This window comes from Acanthisitta chloris, unplaced genomic scaffold (genome assembly GCF_000695815.1).
Source record: "Acanthisitta chloris isolate BGI_N310 unplaced genomic scaffold, ASM69581v1 scaffold20342, whole genome shotgun sequence".
Classification (NCBI taxonomy): Eukaryota; Metazoa; Chordata; class Aves; order Passeriformes; family Acanthisittidae; genus Acanthisitta; species Acanthisitta chloris.
In genome coordinates, this window is record NW_008659021.1 from 11,188 (window position 1) to 27,960 (window position 16,773).

General features: G+C 40.0%; 1 protein-coding gene across 1 annotated transcript in view; it reads right to left on the reverse strand.

The window, feature by feature from the left end:
- The window catches only part of NOP58 (NOP58 ribonucleoprotein), a gene marked incomplete at its 5' end in the record, with an annotated part of 21,928 nt that extends 5,501 nt beyond the window's left edge, over positions 1-16,427 (reverse strand). Inside the window, 12 exons of the mRNA XM_009069246.1 lie at positions 673-806; positions 3,242-3,303; positions 4,530-4,664; positions 5,384-5,547; positions 6,201-6,327; positions 7,251-7,396; positions 8,296-8,430; positions 9,719-9,783; positions 10,951-11,087; positions 12,615-12,739; positions 14,538-14,590; positions 16,290-16,427. Coding sequence (XP_009067494.1) covers positions 673-806; positions 3,242-3,303; positions 4,530-4,664; positions 5,384-5,547; positions 6,201-6,327; positions 7,251-7,396; positions 8,296-8,430; positions 9,719-9,783; positions 10,951-11,087; positions 12,615-12,739; positions 14,538-14,590; positions 16,290-16,427 — 1,421 coding nt within the window. The remainder of the gene's footprint in view (positions 1-672; positions 807-3,241; positions 3,304-4,529; positions 4,665-5,383; positions 5,548-6,200; positions 6,328-7,250; positions 7,397-8,295; positions 8,431-9,718; positions 9,784-10,950; positions 11,088-12,614; positions 12,740-14,537; positions 14,591-16,289) is intronic.
- Positions 16,428-16,773: the final 346 nt, after the last annotated feature.

Sequence of the window (16,773 nt, forward strand, 5' to 3'; positions counted from 1 at the left end):
ACACACTGGGTACTCCACTATCACAGCAACTATAGGACAGCCTTTTAAGGGTGCTGAAGTGCACACTGGAGAGAAGAAAACGTGTCTTAAAATGCACCACAATATAAAACAGATTATTTTGAAGATGCAGTTCAAAAATCTTTCTTTACACAGTAACTTATCAGAAAGAAAGAACAACTGCGGCCACAGTTCAATTTTAGCTCCCCAGAGAACAACAGCTATTCATGTATTATCTAAATTCAGACAGAAATTTCCAAGTGCCATTTCACTTCAAATTCTAACCTGGTTGTATGTTGAAACATGCCAGAAACCATTTTTAGACAGAATAAACCAGTATTTTTTAAAGAGAATTGGGAAAGTTCTGGTTTTACAGAGAAGAGCTTTTTAGTCTTTAAGATACTGACACGCACTAAATATCAATCTGCTGAACAAGAAATTCTGCAAGAAGAGTATGAGCAGAGTTTTGTTTTTAAATGATCTTATAAGCTTACAACTGTTTAAAAGCAATGTTCAAAGTAAATTGACTGCAGTCTGGCTATAAAGGATTATTACTTTTTTTAATACACTGTCATACCCAAGGAGAAGAACCAGGTGTTGTGACTGGCTGCAAATGTTAAGCCTCACTGTACAATGCAAACAGCAACATGCAGCAGCACAGAGACAGCGACTAACCTTTCGTCTCTGCTTTGAACTTTTTTGCTTTCACTGGAACCTCTGTGTCTTGTTCTTCTACCTCCTGAATTTTGCGTTTCTTGGAAACAACAGGAAGTGTTGAGTCACCAGAAGGATCAAATACTTTCACTTCACTGTAATGAAGAAAACAAGTCACTTTAAATAGTAAGAAATGCTAACCTCCATGCAGCTGAACACAAACTCCCCAACATAACCTCCCAAGAATACCTGCATATCAATCTTGCTCAGCTAGCAAAGCTTCTACAGGTAGTGAGGCCCTTTCTCCAATTCACAGGTGGTTTCTCAGTAATCACAAATACAGAAGAGACATACCACAAAGTACCTCTGATCTGAACAGAACATACCAGTTAAGTAAGAGCTTGATTCTGGTTCATATTAGTTCAAGGCTCTGAAGAGCACTTTACATACCCGTTAGATTGAACTCTCTGTTGCTGAAAGCTTTTCTAACACAGTCATAGGTCACAACCACACAGCTCCCCATTGTTTGGTGTATTTTATTTGGTATGTTACCCTATAAGTTTACTCCAATGGTAATAAATGCCTATACACACAGAGAAGATTAGAAGTAGCTTTATGCTTTTCCTACACTGCCTCTCCACCATCACATTCAGAGGGCACAACTCATAGGGCAGGGTAATGCTACGGCTCATCTCTATCAATTGTATCACTGACTTTATGGGACATTCAAATATCTCATCTATGTCTGAAATTGCCTCTTCTCAAATACTGCACGCTCGTTTGTTCAGTCCCAAATTCCTCTACAGGCTGCAGAGAACCAGCCCAAATAAAATCCAGTGCTCTTTAGTTGGAACTTCTCAGGGGCAATTGAATCACCTTATTGCAATGAAGCATTTTTTCTTATTCAGAACACAAGTCCTACTGAAAAAGAAAGGAGCTTTGAAACAATAAGCCTAATAGTCCTTCCCAGCCACATACTGAGCACCTGAACTTTTCTTAAATAGGAATCTGAAGTAGCTACCTTGCATATGCACTAGTCACTGTAGTCACTGGACTTAGAAGCATGTGGCAACACCAGCAGACAGTACCATCAATTCATCCTCTAAACATCAGAAATTATTCTTACAGGTATTAACACTGCATATTGCTTTACAGAAGCAATTTACTCTGCTTCAATTAAAACCAAGTAAGACCTCACTGGCTTCTTTGTCATTGTCAAAATACTGCTGCTAAATTAAAAAACCCAAAACCAACCCAAAACAATGGTAATGCACTCTCTTGTATCTTTTTTTGGAAAGCATACTCTAAAAACTACCTTGCAATTCAGTTCTGAAACATAACTTGGATTTAGCTAATTCATACAAAATCCACAGCTCCATACAAGACTAAGATTCTTGCCAATCTCCTTACAACACTAGTTTAACCCTTCAAACATTCCCATACGGCACCAGTAGTGCCATTTTTGTACTACAAGGACAATCTGACAGGCAGTGAGTTAGTTTCCCTTTTAGGCAGCCAGACTAAGCCAAACAGCCAAGAATTATCTTCAGTCTCTCCCCCAAGCCTAGACACATTTGCAAAGCATGTCTAACAGTAGAAACATGTCCTGGCAGGAATTCATGACTCCTCAATTTCAAGAGGTCAAAACCCAGCATCTATGCTGTCTCCTCAACACCCTCCTCCCTAAGCTACTGCTTCCTTACACACCCTGATGCTTCGTTTACTGACTGGCACTGTCTCTGCAAAAGCTGGTCCAGAAATCAGAGCCATCACTACACTTGGAAATGCCTAGCATATGGAAATGAAAGCTACAGCTAGGCTCCAAAAAGATCTTTGGGGAGTGCAGATGGGTGAAACAGTGCTATTTTTTCTCACAGAACAAGCACTCAGCCCTGAATTTGCTGAGCTCTTGCCCTCTCTACAACAAAGGTTCAGCAAAATAAGCAAGCAAAGCTAAGCAAGAAGCCTGCAACCAAATTAAGCAGTAAACCCAGATGTCACAGCTCAGACTAATAATACCCTGTTCAAATTCTCAGATGTTCAGCTGTCCCAGTTGCAATTTACAGTGTCACTTTGGGCACCAGAAACTGCTCTAACAGTGTCCAAAGTACATACAGTTCTTATCTATTGTTTAAAACACATATTACTTGTAAAATACAGGACTTACACAAGGAGATGAAGCTTTGCTCAAAACAAGTGACGCCTGCTTTTTTTCTTTTCTAAGAATAAGGTGACTAAGTAGTCTATAGGACAGTTTTCGGGTCAAAAGAAATTGATTCAAACTCTGATTTTCTCAAATTTAATTTGTTCAGACTTGTATTAAATTAAGCTGCTACATCCAACTCTTTGTGCTGGTGCTGATCACACCTAAAAGTACTTGTTATCTGATGATGTCAGTAATTTACTATTAGAAAATCTGGGAAAATAAAAATTCTTGTTAGCAACAGAACATACATTGGTGTTTAAAAGCATGGAAAATGTTTTCTGGATCTTAAGTCAACTCAGCCCACAACCGAAAAGCTTTTCAGAAAAAAAAAAAAACACGAAGACTTATTTATATTCAGCCAAGCTGAAAGGAAAAATTATTCACCTCTTGTTTAGATACTTGTCTGTCTTGGCCAAGGCTTTTCCAGTGCCACTTATTCTTCTTATCTACAAGAAAAATTTAAATGTGAAATCTACATTTCATTACTCATAATGAAAACAATTCACAAGTTCTACAGCTCTTGAAAGGAATTAAAAGTGGAAAGACAGACATATGTTACAGGTCAGGCTCTTGTGTACCTGCAACAATCTTACACCTAGTGACAGGGAGCATAACTGAGGTGAGAAAGGCTGGGGTGAGAGCAGCCCTTCTACTGCTGCTCTTCAAGAGCCCAAGTCAATTAAAGGGCACCGAGTACTGGATGAGACATACCACAGACACATGACATAACTGTTATGACATAGTACCTCCAAATCCCCAAAATTGGCTCAATTTTGTGCACACTTTTTGGTGGGTTTTTTTCCCCCAAGAGTTACTGCATGTCAAGGCAGGTACCACCTGCTAGCTGGCATAAAGCCAACTTTAAAACCACAATACAGACCCCAAACTGGATTTGAATTAAATGTGCATTTGTCAGGTGATGGCTTTGTGTTTTGGTATTAACATGTCTCCTTGCCAGTGTTCGGATGGGAAGTATCACCTCCCATGAAATGCTCAAGGAGTGGGCAAGTTTTTCTGGATTTTTCTTTTCTGTCCTAGCACTACCAGTGCTGCAGCTTTAGTATCAGATTGGATAGGTTTGGAAGGCTGAACCTAGTTGTCATTCACAAGATCACATGCACCTAAAAGAGGAAGGTAACCCCTACACCCTCCCAGCATGCTGTGCTGATGGCAACATGGAACAGCAGGTGTGGAGAGGCAAGATACGCATTAGATGATGGGAGAACAATGCAGCAATTTGCAGGACAACATCTTGCTTAAGCTACAGAGAAAGCTCCGTAAGATTGAATAAGCAGCACCAGTGTTCAGATTCTGGGAAACCATGGTGAAAAATGTGAGTCAGGGAGAAAACCCAAATATGCCTTCTTCTAGGGTAAAGAAGATATGAATATCTTTGCAATTAATAGAGATGTCGTGAATTTAAAGGTGTGATCTTATCTTGTTCAGTATCAAGATTTTTCAGTATACCATAAATGAAGACAGCTGTGTAAACACAAAAAAACTGACATGCAAATGCTTGCAACTGCTTACACACTCGACTACTCCAGACAAAGCTGGGAGAAACTACAGAATAAGAGTGACACACAACTGAGTGAAAAGAGTCAAAAAGCAGCACATCAAGAAATCATAGTCTAAAGAATGTCAGCTTCATGCAGCCCTCTGCTAGACTTACCCCCCTTTCTTCCAAATGCCTCAATCTTGTCTCTACTTTTAGTCTGTTCTCAGCTCCCATTTCAGCATTGGTGTTCTCTCCAAGGGCATCATAACGAATAGTCAAGGCAGTCTTAGCTGCCAGCATTCGAGAAATCTGGAAAAGCCAAAAATAATATTAAATGCTAAGACTAAACATAAGGCAATGATTCACTCTGGTCTGGAAACCAGACCCACATAAAAAAAGCACAAAGTAACCATTTACTAGCAGTTTTTAATCCAGAAAGTAATTAGTGCGTCATTCTTTTAACACTGAGATACTGTTAATGTTAGACCTTATTTCCTTGGTAAATAGAGGGAAATGTCCAAGACAGCAAGTTACTTATACATATCCCACTCTAATCCAACCTTTAGATCAGGTTAGTTTGAGGTGTAATTTCTGGCTAGACAGCTTTCTCCACAATTCAAACACATATTCACCCACCTGCATTATAAAAATCTAAGCTCCTTAAGATCAAGCCACAAATTACTTGCTTTAGCACAACAAGAATCCAATTTTCAAGCAAGACTAAACCCTGTAATAACTTACCTTACTATCACATCGACCAAAGCAGTAACATAGCCCTTAGAGAAAGCCACCATTGCATCGTGACTCACCAGGAATGCATGTTATTGATCACGTATCAAATGGACAATACCATTCACTTTTTTGAACAAGAATGAGTAACGTTCACGGATTTGTGGGACAGTGGCATTTTCCATGTAACCACAAAGCAATACAGTAAAATAAACCACAAAAATAGCCTCACAGTGAAACTCGAGCCATCTCATCATCTCTGGAAAAAAGCCAAGCTGGTAAACGATTCTGCAGCTTACCTTTCCTTTATTTTTGGTATTGGTTTGTCCCACCAGAGAAGCATGATAGATAAGGCCAAATTTAGGTGTGTCCCTTTTAGTCTTCAGTGCTCTGAAGAGTGCCTTCTCAGCACCCAGTAACTGAACCGTTGAAGCTGGATGTTTTGCTAGATTCAGGAGGGAACCTAGGAGGTGACACAGCAATAGTACTTTGTCAGAGGAGCAGCAAGGCTAGATTCCTACTTTTGAATAGTGTAGGAAGCTCAGAGCCATCTATTTCTATGAGAGCTGTTTCACATTCGTTTCCTGAAGGACAGGTAAGTCATTTCAGTGTTTCATGCATCAACTAACTGTCTTGGTTTGATTTCAGCATCAGGGAAGAAGGCTGACTCAGTAAAACATATTCTACTGAAGTAATGCCTATTCCTGATAGTCTGGCAGCAAGATGTCATCACAGAACTGCAACACAGATAACCGAAACAAGGCTGCTACCTTGAGCCAGTCTGACTATAAAAGCCTAATGTCAGTTGGTCAGCATTTTACTTCAGAAGTGACTAGACTATCAGCAGGAGGCTCAGTAAGTGTCTCAGAAGAGGTAGTGACTTATGATGCCTTCATATTCCAAAAAGAATTCAGGCCATCTGAGAACTAACTTTATCATCACAGACTACTACCAAGCTCATGCTGGTATTCTCAGATTCCTCAAGAGCTGCCTTCATCCCCTTTACCACAAGATGTTCATCAGGGCCTTACATAATGCTTTTAGCTGACCAACCCCTCAGAGAAAACCTCTGATGAGGTCACCCAAGGTTTATTTACACTGACCAGTGTCACCCACCTGCATGAGCAATGAGCCTCGCTCCGACCAGTTCGCCCACCATGATAGTGAGATTGGGAGCAATGGCCATCATTCTGTTCTTCAGGTAGTCGTAGAGCTGTGTCCGATACTCAGAGATTTCGATCACCTGGCACAGACAGTTTGGTTACAGGAATCACTATGAGCTGACCAAAAGATATTAAGAGCCAAATATACCAAAATGAGGAAGTGCTGAGAATTCAATGAAGGAGACTAACAAAATGCAAACAGCCAGAGTTACAGAAAGCTTTATATAGGGCATAGTCCCAGAGCACAGCTCCATCCACAAAGTATATTGGATCTGTGTTGCTCATTCTCTTATGCAACTTATTTTCTCAGCAAAGCTCCCGATAAAGGAGCTGACAACATGCCAAAGACAGCGAAGTGGAACAAAAATACTTAGTAAGGACATTTTCTTTAGGACAAAACCCTGGAACATTCAGTTTTCACATAAATCTTTGCCACCATTCTCTTGAAATGGGATAAATGCTCTTTACTTGTTCCATACAAATACACACAATTAGAATGCACATATAAAAAGCAGCCTGGTCTAGACGAAGAACAGGAACTCCTGACCCTGCCACTCCCTGGTAAAGTCACAAAGGGATCCAACTGGCACCACAAAGGTCAGAGAGTGTTCACATACACTCCAGATGAGAGCACGAGAGGGCACCTAATTCTTTTGAAGCCTCAGTGCTCTGCTTTTACCCACCTAACTTCCAAAGTGACAGATTAAAAAGAGGCTATACAATGCCACCATCTCAAAGACTTTAAAGCACAATGATAACAAAATTCCTTCCAAAAGTAAGACTACCACTTTCAAAAGATCTTGTGCAGGCATCAACAGTCTGAGATGGCTCAGATGAGGTAGTGACTGTGCTCCCTCATGTCTGTACATCAGGAAAGCAATGCTACAGGAATCATCACTGCCATCACAAGTGTGTTAAGCAATGCCCTGGGAAAACCCCTCCTTGGTAGAAGAGGCTCTGAAATGGCTAGAGTTCCTACTGCTAACCATCCATGTGTACATACCTGATCACAGAGATGGATTATGTTGCTTATGTCTTCTTCTGATACTTCTGTCCCCATGGAAATCTCAGCTGCAGCCTTCACATCCTCCTCAATCTCCTCTGGTAGGATGTCAGAAATATCAGAGGAAGCAAAATTGCTTCTGTCTCCTGTGGGGGAACAGATGAAAGCATGTTTGTGCTCAAGGCGAGATGAACTAGTCAAAAAAGCACAGAAACAGACAAAGATAAAAGGCCAAAATAAAAACAGTGAGTCAAGTCTACCATCACCCTATTCCAAATTCCCAAAATGTATGTCAGTGTTCTGACTTTATGCTTATACTTGCTAGAAATGGTTGGAAATATGAAATTTGAAACTAGGAAAAAAAAAAAGCCCATACTCTGTAACACTGCATACTTCACCTTTTCAATAGCTGGTTGCTGAAAAATTTTCAGTCATAATATTACAGAGAAAGAATTCCAGGAAGTAAACAGTCATTTACCACTAACCAAATCTATTTAACTCTTCCCACAACTAGGAAAAAACCCCCTCCCTTAAAACAACAAGTCTGTCTGTGGACTGCAAATTTAATTATTATTAAAAAACCCAATAAAATCAATACAAAGCATGTGTGCCCAAGAGGTGAGGCAAGTGTCCAAAATATTATAGCAGTCATTCTTTCTGCTATTATGAATAATTCTAGCAGTTGCTATCTCCATGAACAACCAGAAACAGGCAACATTTCTTTTTTGGTAGCTAGTTTCCAAACTGATCTGCTGACTAATTGTGATTCTAAGAAGATATGCTGGTGGGTCCATGGAGAACTCATTGGTGATACTGTATAAGCTTTCTCTTAAGCTTCCAAATGGTAAATTGCATCAACATACAGATGCAAACACACACTACTTTCCTCCTGGCCCTGTTTACACTGCTGCTGAAGGCAGGATTGATTGAACACAGTGTCATGACTAGTTGGACAAGCAAGTCAGTTGTTCTACGAATCAGTGCCATGAATGCACTGCCTACTAACACGCAACATGCTCGAGGTTCCTGTTGCCTTACTACTCACCAACTTTCCGCACACATTTACAATACGTTAGGTTGTCTGTGATGATTTTGCCCAGTTCAGGGAAGTGCCAACTATACCACTCCCTACAGCGCATGATGTAGTTATTCAGTTCTTTGTCCAAGTCATCAAGAAGTGCTAAAACAAAGAAGAATGGACTTCTTTATTCTAAAAAGGTAATATAAAAATGGCAAACTCTCCAATCAATAAATTTAACTAGCGTAAAGGGAGACTTATGGAAGAATTTTATCCTATAAAGACTGGAATAAAACAAACTGCAGTACACTACAAATCTTTATTTTTCAGAGAACTGCATAATCCCAGATAAAATACTGTAGAAGTGCTAGAATTCCCATGAGAGTGGCCTCAAAGTGTCATCACTGGGGCTGCCTTGGACAGACTCCTCTAACAGCTGCAAAGCACATTCCCCTAGAAGGGGAGCAGCAGCCAGTTACTCTTCCTCTCAGTCAGCTCAAGTGCTACACACAAGATTGATGCAAAATGTAATCATCCAATTAACTTTAAGAAAAGATGTTTAAATGGTGACAAATGGCTTGTATTCAATTACTTGATTTAAAAGATTAAGCCCTTCAGTTACCTTTATAATATAAATGTGTCTAATACAAAAACAACAGGATCACCATTTACCAAACATGACCAATAACCAGATTCAGAATTTAGGACTGTAACACCCACAGTTTATAATGCTACAGAGCCCTGAGGCTAAAATATTTCCTGCTACTGCAATACCAACATTCCCATCTGTTGTCTCAGTGGTAGTGACAAGAGAACTGAATTAAATCATTAATTTCAGTTTAACTATGTTTCATCATAGAAAACTGTCTGGGAATGAATGTTCCAAACAGAATTCCTCACCACTGCTTCACAGCAAGCATGTCGTGATATGAATGTCTTCAAGGAAAAATGAGGAATGGGTAGTCCTAGCTGCACTAACAATTTCAGTTTGTTTTCCATTAAGAAAGCAAGGACACAAAATGCAGCATTACACACTGCAGTGTGTTTTACATGTCTAATATAAGAGTCTATTTCTACATTGCACCCTATGCAAGATACCACCAAAATGATGGGGCAGAAAATGCTGTCCCATGGGGTCCATTCTCCCAGCACTATTCAGCAGGGGGCAGGCTGGCAAGGGAAGCCCTCAGAGGACTGAACTAACACTGCCTGTATTTCAGCTGATCTCTACACTAAGAAAAAGTGGACATCAGTTCATCATCCTAAAAATGTTCCTACTTGCAGAAAGCCCTATTAAGAAAATCCACCTTATGCCTAGCTGAACACTGGTGCCCAATTTACGAAGATATCCTAGGAGGAAACTGACAGTAATACTTTTCTGTAACCAATGTAAAGAAGTCAGCTATCCTAAGCTAAATCCATTAATAATTTAAGCTCTAAATATACTTACAAATTGCTTGGATAATCATGGTATCTACTTTGTCTGGGCTGAATTTCAACTTGTACCGGGAAAGGCTGAGGAGACAGAAATGGTTTCATCATCATCCTGACATCCTGTTGCAGAGTGTGCCCCACCTGTTCCTATTTTACATTAATATAGCTGTTCATACTTTCATTCATACCAGCTCAGTCGTATGCCACTGACTGCTTTCAGCTGTGGCCAGAAGCCACACTGAGGTTTTACAACATGTGCACACACATATATCCCGTGACCAGGGTGAAAGGGAAAGTTAAGGCTATCTGTACCATGTGCAGATGACTGAACATGAGTGCTGTGGTAGGAAATTGGCTGCTGGTTTTTCTGCATGGTTCCCCACAAAAAGGATTTGTCAACAGCACTTCCAGTCCTGCAGCAGCTGGAGGCAATCCACAAAACTGCACCTACCCTGCAGCAAGTATCAGCAATGCTAATGTGAAGCAACAGAAGAAACAAAAACTTCCTTGAACAGATTCTTACTGTCCGAGAAACATTAAAGCCAGATGGCAAAAGGCTATGTTTACAATTTCTCAGTACACTACAGTAAAAAGACACTTTATATCAAGGAGGATTTGCATCTTTAAAGTCCCTTTTCAATATTAATGCCCATTTTCTTAGCAAGCATACATCAGTTTTCAGCAGAGCATTTCTTGAACTTGACAGTGGCTCATGACAGGACAAGTTTATGTCAGAATACAGATTAAAAAGTTACTCATGATCCCCTGTTGATACAGCAACTTTGTATTTAACTACTACTCCACTAAACCTAAAAGGCAGTGATAGCAAGGTGAGAAGACAAGTCTGCCTTTAACATTTTTATATCTTTATCTATTATATGGGTATTTTATTCAGGTACATATCAGCAAATTATGCTCTTCACCTTGCCTCTTAGTGACAATAGAGTTTTAAATGACCCACTTGACTGCTATAGAGACACTCCAAGCAAAATGCTGAAGTACATATGCAAACAAAAGCTTTCAACTTAAGGTAAAGATGAACTCTTTCAAGATGATGCCTGAAGATGAAGGGTGGGTATAAACTGGAAAGCTCTTCCTTTATAAAACAAGATTTTAGATACAAATGTGTCTTGACTTACAGAGTACGAGACCGTGTCACATACTCAGACACTTCACGCAGTACAGCATAGCTGAGGACACAGGAGTGGGGCAGATATGGGATGAAAGAAAGCTGTTACAGGAACTCACCTGTGTGCCAGACCCAGACACATAGCTGCCATCTCTCGAGAAGGAAGGCCTGTTATAAGCCCTTCAATCTGTGAGCGAATTCCCCTCATCAGCTCTGTAACCATTGGGCTGTGTATACAACTCAAATTCAGCTTGTCCTGCAGGGTGAAAATCAACAGTCCAAAGTCAGGCACAACACCATGTTCCTCTGAAGCCCTTGTCTTTCAGCAACCTTACCTCATTATAACTAATTTTCCCACTGCAACTCTGTGATCACACAAGTTTCAGCCATTTTTGATGCTCAAGGTAGTAACATCCCAGTTTCCCACACAGTAACAATTACAGTTTGACAAGGAGATTTATAATTAATGTTCCATCTGTATGTTGAAGATTCAAGATTTTGCAGTTTACTAGAAACAGTTCGGCCACAGAAAATTCAGAGCTAGAGGTTTGGGGGCTTTGGGTCTTTTTCAGAGAACAAAGCCTAATAAGTAGTTCAAAGTCCTTGTATGACACTAAACCCTCCCCATTTTGCAGCACACACCAGTATCCTAAGGCAGCATGAGGAGGTTGTCAGATGTCCTAGGTTACAATATAGGGTATAAGCAAGTATGTATTCTATTATCATCTTCACAAGCTGTTAAAGCAGGTGGGGCAGTGATCGTTATCTCCTACCATGACTCATCCCTGATAGCTTCGGAGGGAGTTATCTCTGTTTAATGGGCTGTCAAAGACCCACCGAATGACCCATAGAATTACACGGTTCCATCGTGAGATGCTTCACCCCAGGGGAGGAGCCAAGCATTCCCACCTGGATATAATCTGGGGTTTGGACCAGCACAGGAGCCTTTACCTACTGCATTCCCAGAGGATAAGAGCTACCACTGGACCTTCAGGTGAAGATCAGATCTACAGGATCACTGCTCCAACAGAACCATCACTCCAGGAGGACTGCAGCCACCATTTAATGGGACTGCTACCAATACCCTGACTGACAGGGTGTCAGGTTGCTTTCTGATTCTCTCAGCAGTTTCTTTTTGTACTGTTGCACTTTTTTTTGGTTTGTTTTCGCTATTAAATTGTATTTCTGAGTCTCTCACTGGTTTGCTTTCAAACCAGCACATCAGAATAATAATCCGTGGAAGCAGGAGCAATCAGACAGGAGATAGGAAACTGGTATTTAACACCTAGGAGACACTGAAGAAAACAGTTCACCTTCACTGTACCTCTTCCTTCCTCTGGCAGGCCAGAACTGAAGGATGTACAAAACTGCCTTAAGGCAGAGGAAGGCACATCGATGCATACTCCCAACAAGACAGTAAGTCATCATCCCACTACTGCTGCATCTGTGAGTAAGGAATAAACACCTCTGCCCAGCTGGGGTTTTTTGGTTGGTTCTTCCCCCACTTTTTCTGGATTGGGTCACAAGGAAAATTAACAATATTGAAGCAAGAAATCAAGCAAACCTGAACACCTCAGTGGACTTTTACCACATCATTCACTTGTGTACCCAAGACAACATCTGTGTATACATGCAATACACATGCTACGATTAGGTACCTTCCATGCTGCAAGCACAGCAGTGGCAGCATAATCCATTGCTAGTAATTGCAAAACCTCTAGAATCTGACTACAATATTTCAGTAGCATGAAACAAAAGGAAGAATCGTGAAATCAGTTATCACCTTTATGACACCTCCAAGTTTGGCATCTGCTACAGCCAACTGCTCATGGGCATCTTTTGCCACTATCTTCTTGAGAATTTTCTTCAAGCTCTTGCTGAGTTTGCCTTCTACAAGAGCTGTGGATGCTGTATAAAACAAAAAAAACAAAGTTTCTTTCCCTTCCTAAAACCTGTAAAAATAGTACTTCTGACTTTGTATATTTCTTTTAACTGCCCACAGTAGCTCTAGTCTGAGCTGTAACACTACTTTGCCATGCAGCAGCTAAAAATCAAAACAGAAAATTTTATACTTTTTCCTTTGATGGCCTAAATCAAAAACCATTCTCCCAGTTGCCTCTCCTTTCTCCATATGGTTTCAGCTCTATTTATGCCAATTTTGTTTAAGAATCTCTACAAACAGCATGCCATATGCTTTAGATACATGTTTAACATTTCCAAAGGCAAGGTTATATGGGAACATTTTGTGTATCATTTAATTAACCAACCATTTTCCAGGTCCCATATGCAGCAACCATGATATCCTAAATTAAGTAATTACTTATTTGCATCCCCTGGTGATGATAATGTACTATCTAAAGCCCAGCTAAGAATGATGCCAAACACACTGACTGGGCAGTCTGACACAGACCCTTTTAATACAGCATATAGACAGAAGAATTTTAAAAACACATTCTGCGTTCTCAAATATTAATCGACCTGTAAAAGCTTTACAATCCCACACAATATACTTTAAGCAGGTACTTATGCAACTGTCTTTGTGGGTCAGCTCTGTGCTTCACTGAACTTCTGTGGCTGATGCAACATCTTCATCACAGTAAACAGAGAAGAAGCCAGTGAGTTTTGGCTTCCAGGACCGTAATGATATGTAAAAGAGTAAAATCTAAGTGCTGTGCTGAGTTTCCTCTCAACCCTTTTACAATGCAAATAATTTTCCACCTTTCAAGCTGGCCAATAGCTTCTAACCCACTTATAACAGCCACATACATAAACATGCCATACATAGTCTGAACCTCTTCACTTTCACAGATAAATAAACTTGAAGCAAAGTAGTAGAAGGTTTTGGGTTGGGGTTTTTGTTACTGCTTTGGAGTTGTTTTTTAATAAATCAGCCTAACTATACATGATCTGAATCTGAACATATGCAACATAATCCAAAAAATATGCTAGAGAAGAACATACAGCAGCTTCAATCTTGGTTGTTTCACTTGCATCTCATGATGGCAGCGTCTCCATTCTTGTTCCTTAGCTTCCTTTATAAGTCATCCCTACCGCATCAGAATATGAAGAACTGTTCTTTAGTTGTAAATGTGACCTGGAACACCTACCTACTGATGGCATACAGCACATTGAACAGCAACAGGCACACCATTTCTGAATTATTACATAGCACTTCTATCATTTCTGTTCGAACTAAGCCCCAGCATCAAGCATCTAAGTGTAGAATTATTAAAAATTTTTGAACACAAGGCTTTACATTTCGTAAACTCCTGAATTTCTGTTAAGTGGAATACAGACTTTTCTTAGGCTGAAAAACACAGGCATAATATGCATCTATAAACCACGGGTCGCTATCACAATGCATGTACTCTGTCTGTTGTCTCAGTGGTAGTGACGAAATGTTGACTCAAATCAGCAATACTCAGTTTCAACAAGAATCCATCATCGACAACAGGCTACATGTATCAGTCAAAGTCTACAATGGTGCTCATTTGTGAGATGTTTAGGAAATAAGCATGGTAGGAAAAAAATTTGACTGTAATACATCTCTGCTGCACTGTAGATTGGACGCATGACCTCATAAACCATCAGTTTACTTTGAAAAACTTGCAGTTTGAAAACTAAGCAAAAAACCAGAGCAGGGACAGAGGTAAGTAATGAGCAAACCAGTGCATATTTTTTCTATGAACAGTGTTAACTCACTTACCAGCAAGTGCTTCTGTTGTGTCCTGAAATTTTTCAAACTGTTTCAGTTTTACTCTACAGAAGAAAAATAAAAGTGTGTAAACAAATGCACATAAAACCAGATGCCAGAACCATTTTACCTTTTTTCTGACTCTGATATTATAGTTCCCCTCTTTGCCCTAAGGCTGCAAGAGAGCAGAGATCAATATCCAAATCCTCAAAAAGACAGGAGAGCACTAAACCTGCTGATTAAGTATGAGCCTGGGGTGACTTTTCAGCTGGGTCCCACAGTATAAAAAGGGAAAAAGGAGAATTTTTCATTTGGTATTCCTAAAACCAATATCACCAGAAAATCTAAGCCCCCATTTTGTTTTGTAGTGCATATTTAAACGCAGATATCACCCATTTAAATTTCAACACTGCACCCTGACTGACTGGTGATAGCATCTTCCCACTCATCTTCAAAAGAAAACCTTCTGCCTTCTGTTGGTGGAATGCAGAGCCTGCACAGCTCAGATTAAACACACTTTTCAACCAAATGCATCTTCAAAGACTTTAAAACCGAACTGATTCATTGCCCATGAATCCTCAAGTCCCTCCTTGTAAATAGATGTTAGAATACAAGTTCTGATCTGAGCTTAAAACAAACAACAGAAAATTGTTTCATGCCCCAACTGCTGACCAAAACCAAAAATCATATGGGCAGTGTTTAACACACGATGTCAGATCCTTAGGCACAGCTTCCCTCTCCCCCTCATAGTCTGTGGTGTTGACATACAGAGTTACAGCTAGGAAGCTATCTCAATCCAGTAAATTCCTTGTCAGGGACAGGCATTTGACTAATCCAGTTCTGCTTAACTGTTTTTGAGAGGCAAGTATCTGCAAAGGAAGCAAGGTCACAGATAAAGCTGAATGCTTGCGTTAAGCACTCACAGAGCCCAACAGAAGCTTCAGGCTTACAATTATGTCTTTACAGAAAGGCAAGACAAGAATTACTTTGATCAGAGTACAGATCCATTAAGAGCCACATCCTCCCCACAGCAAGTGGCCAAGGCAACGTTTCCAAGACAGGATTAAAAACACTACAAACAGGCATATGTGGGATATTCCAGCCTCTCCTCTAAATACTGCTACACAGCAGCATAAATACAAATCAAAAGGCATAGTTTGTTCAGATGCATCCATTATAATCAAAGCTAGTTAGAAATCCTCCAGTAAAAACACCCTAGACAGACTTGGAAGGAATCCACCATTGTCCCCAGCTTTAGGGCAATTTGCTGGAGAGGCCACCTTGATCAGCAGATACCACAACCCCTGCACAGCTATGCAGTGGTGCAAGCACTCATGATGGCATGGGCAACAACATCAACTTCAATTCACACTGATTTACATAGTGGCATCTAGACTAAGCTTGAATTTTTCCAAAAGAATTTTCTGTGAGCACAAAACCGTGTTATTTCAGACAGTTCCAGCATTACAAGCTTGGAGGTTCTTGTCAAAGCATTTAGATTGCTTTAAAATATTGTTCAGTTTTTTGTTTTGGTGACACATAGTAATGAATTCTGCAGCTTAATTACACTGCAAGGACAAAAGATATTTCTTTCACTTTGATTTTCCACCGTAAGTTTCTCAGAGCATCTAACTTCAGGTTATCATTGTTCAGAACTTTTACAGTACTGAAAACCAAAAATCAGTACTTCTTTATGAACTTGAGATGTGCATAACTATAGGCCTTCCAAAACCCACGCTGCTATCCCCACATAAAGCTGCTTACATTTTGTTTGCTTTTTCAGGAGTCTCAAATTCCTTCCACAGACTGTCAACTTCTTGGAGCTTTTTCTCATTCAGGACCTGCAAGGGGAATAAAAAACAAACACACCATACACTTATATTTAGATCATTTTTGAACAATCTTCAACCTTCATTCACCAGAGAAGACCTGAAACAGATTTACAGTGTATCCAACCACTGAGTCAACAAACTCAATGTTGGTGATCTCCAGCTTCGTAACTCTCTCTCAGTAATTTTATCCTACTAACAGACACACAATATTACAGTGTTTTTACCTTCACCTGAATTACAGAATTTTTCAATAATCGCTGGATCCTTCTGAACTTGCACATTAAAGCAAAATCCTCTTCTTGTTAATCAAAGCTAGGCTTGCTCTACCTCCTCTACAGGACTAATTTACAACCTCAGTGACCCAAAACCAAACTTGACACTACCTTCGAAAAATAAAACATGTCTGGGATGCCTAA